We start from the raw sequence: 3226 nt of genomic DNA on the forward strand, positions 1-3226 counted from the left end.
TGGAATACTGGAGTTGCCAATGCCAAAATCAACTTGTGAGCTGGCACCTTTTCAATTAATTTTCTCACATTTCTACGATTGCTTTTCTTTTCGTAAAACAAAAAGTTGACATCCGACATTTTCTCATTCAAGTAAAGAGCATCACAAACCTTTTCACGCAAATGAAGTTCGTACAGATTTCCCTTTCGCTTTTTGGCGGGACCAGGTTGGTCGGTGTTTGTGGCCATTTTTCGATTAATATTCGGATGGAATCGGATTAGACGCTGTAAAGAGGATTGAAATGAAATTTATTCCAGAATCAATCGATAACTATTTATTCATTCGACAGACAGCAAATGTACGTTTATGAAATACATTTTTAGAAGAATGGTCTTTATTCAATGACACACTACAAGAGCTCTATTCATGTTGTTTAATACACAATTCAATCACGCAATGTTTCTTTTGAAGCAATCAATAAAAGAAAGAAATTTATATTATTTGGTTGTTTATGGAAAAAATTACTTCTTTTAAACGCAGCAGTGTACGATCGTGAAACACCAACTAGTGCAAAGGTTTGACGCTATTTCTCTGCAAGTGTGTGTTTATTAGGGAGCATAGACGCCATATTGAATTTTTTCCCAAGAATTGTATAAAAAAAAGATTATCTTAAAAATGCCATTGCACGACTTGTTGAACATTTTTGGGAGCCGAATTTAATGCAAATATATGTTGTAGAGGAGAAACAATAAAATTTCGTCGGATTTACTTTTCAATCGATATTTTTTACTCACCTGAGTGTGTTGGGGTACGACCACGAATGGATGTTAATTATGGAAAATGTTGCTGCTTACGAAATTCGTCAAGAAATTGAGACTTTTTATATAAACCAAGCTTTGATTTTATCAAAAAATTGGTTTAATTGCGAATGATTGTACTGAAAATACTTTATTTTAATGCTCAAAGATGGATTATGAACCAAAAACTCTGTTCCTCTGAAGACCAAATATGATGATGCGATACCAGACGTATGGTGCAATAGTCGCTTGTTATTCGAATAATGTTTGACACTAAGGACGATGCATTGTGCGCCATCTTCGACCACACAGAGAACTGTCAAACTGACTACAAATGTGTTTCACGCAAAAATTCGAAGAATGAGAAAAGTTTCAAAACAAAATAACATTCACTAGAATGAAACTTTATAATTGTCAATTAAGTTCATTTTACCGAATTAAAATAGTGTTTAATACAGGTGTGGCAGTAACCGACAGGATATTATTATTAATTAACTAATCTTGATGCACTTTTTTATCGTTAATGGAATCACGAAACCAACAGAAATCAATCGGTGGTACATTTATACATTTTTGATTCAAAATAAGGTAAATGATGAGAAATCAAAAAAAATTCAGACCTCCTTACCTTTCTTTTTCTTTATACAAGTAGCTCATCAATCAATTTGAAATTCTATATGTGCTTTCTGGTCAGTGATGGTTTTTTCCTATCTGAATAGCGCTAGCTATTCGCAGCGCCTGTACAGCATTGCTGCCCAGATGCTGAATCGTAGCGGTTGCCGCACGCGCAACACACTTCGTTTGTACCACACAGAGCATATACGTTCGCGTTCATTCTCTGTTCGACATGCGTTTGTTACTGACTATGGTATTAGTGTATCATACTCTGTGAGCTCACTGGTTACTTAAACTATATGACAATATGTTGTGTGGTACAAAACGCGTGCGGCAACCGCTTCGATTCAGCATCTGGGCAGCAATGCTGTTCAAACACTGCGAATAGCTAGCGCTATTCAGATAGGAAAAAACCATCACTGAAAAGTAGTTAATTTTGTTTTTTTTTCACAAATAAACAAAGAAGAACAAGATCATTTAAATCAATGTAATTGTGGATTTATTTAACTTCTTGTTTGATACAAAAATGTATGAAATATTGTCTTGAACTAACGCTAACAAAATGCGTAATTATTTAAACTTTTAGTTTTGTTTTGTTCATTGTTGATGTGAAGTTTAATATGAAAGTAAATTTTTACGTTTTTTCGTAAAGGAAATCAACTTGAACTTCAACAAATGTTATAGCTGTTCGACCGTTACTGTCCCACCTAAAAGTCGATTAACTCCAAGCCAAAACTCATATGAACGCTATTTAAATATATATGTTTAAATTTAATGATTAAACCATTCATTGATGGTACTTCGCCAAGATCCCATTTGGAAGTAAGGAGGTTTACAGTGGTTGATGTAACTTCCAAACAAATTTCGTATGAATTGCTTGGATTGATTATGATTGGTGTCGGTAGCTTTACATATCCTTCTGCATTGCAAACAAAATTCTTATCCTCTTCAAATAGAATGGTTCCAGCTTCGGTAGCAAATGAATGGCCTTTTATTTCCACAACTGTGGCTTTAGCACTAAAGGATCTTTCACCCCATACGTTCGGAATATATATTCCGCCAAGCAACGTCATCTTATTCGATGTAAAGAAAACAGATTCAAGGAATTGAATTTGAAAAGCGACACGTTTTAGTGGTTTGGGTTTACACCTCCAAACTTTGCTTTCGTCCCAAAAACGTCGTGGTACTTGATTGAATTTCTTCGAAAAAAATCCATTCAATGTTATAGAACCCATTACATCACACAATTCATCAGCTGTAAACATGCCTTTACACTTGAGCGTGGCTTCCGAAAATTCCTGAATTCTCATTGTTCCAAATCGAATCAAGAACAAACACTTGCCCAGTTGGTTTCGCAAATTCGATCCATCATTTTCGTCTAAGCCATTTTGTTGACATGCATTCTTTGCCCAGGCCAAACAGCGATCAAATACAATTGATTCTTTACAATGAAGGTCCATTTTCAGAATTTCACGCAACGATTTTTGACTGCAAGAGAGAAATTCATCCGATTTTAGTAATGTTTCAGCATTCGAAGTGATGTGTTCATCACAAATTTGCTTCAATTGTTGGCGCTCGTGCAGTATGGCCAATTCATAGACCCAACAAACGTTAGTTGTTGTTAAATTGTCAGTCAGATATTTGGTACATGCATCCATGCATTCGGCGACCATGTATTTATTGGCCAAATACATGACTTCAGGGATGTTTTCCATTGTGAATGTAATAGTGCCGAGGTAAAAACACTGCAAAAATTCTTTGAACGCCCCTGGCGATGAATCGACGATTTCCACGTCACCTTTTTCCTTGATTGAACCGAAGAATTCTGCATGGAA

The 3226-nt window shown here is 35.5% G+C and overlaps 1 protein-coding gene across 1 annotated transcript; it reads right to left on the reverse strand.

The window, feature by feature from the left end:
- Positions 1–2098: 2098 nt before the first annotated feature.
- Positions 2099–3106, reverse strand: LOC116346036. Its single transcript, XM_031775936.1, has one exon. The coding sequence runs from the start codon at positions 3104–3106 to the stop codon at positions 2099–2101; it is 1008 nt and encodes a 335-aa protein (XP_031631796.1).
- Positions 3107–3226: the final 120 nt, after the last annotated feature.

Source organism: Contarinia nasturtii, unplaced genomic scaffold, assembly GCF_009176525.2.
Source record: "Contarinia nasturtii isolate CC-2019 unplaced genomic scaffold, AAFC_CNas_1.1 Cnas_scaffold_1407, whole genome shotgun sequence".
Lineage (NCBI taxonomy): Eukaryota > Metazoa > Arthropoda > Insecta > Diptera > Cecidomyiidae > Contarinia > Contarinia nasturtii.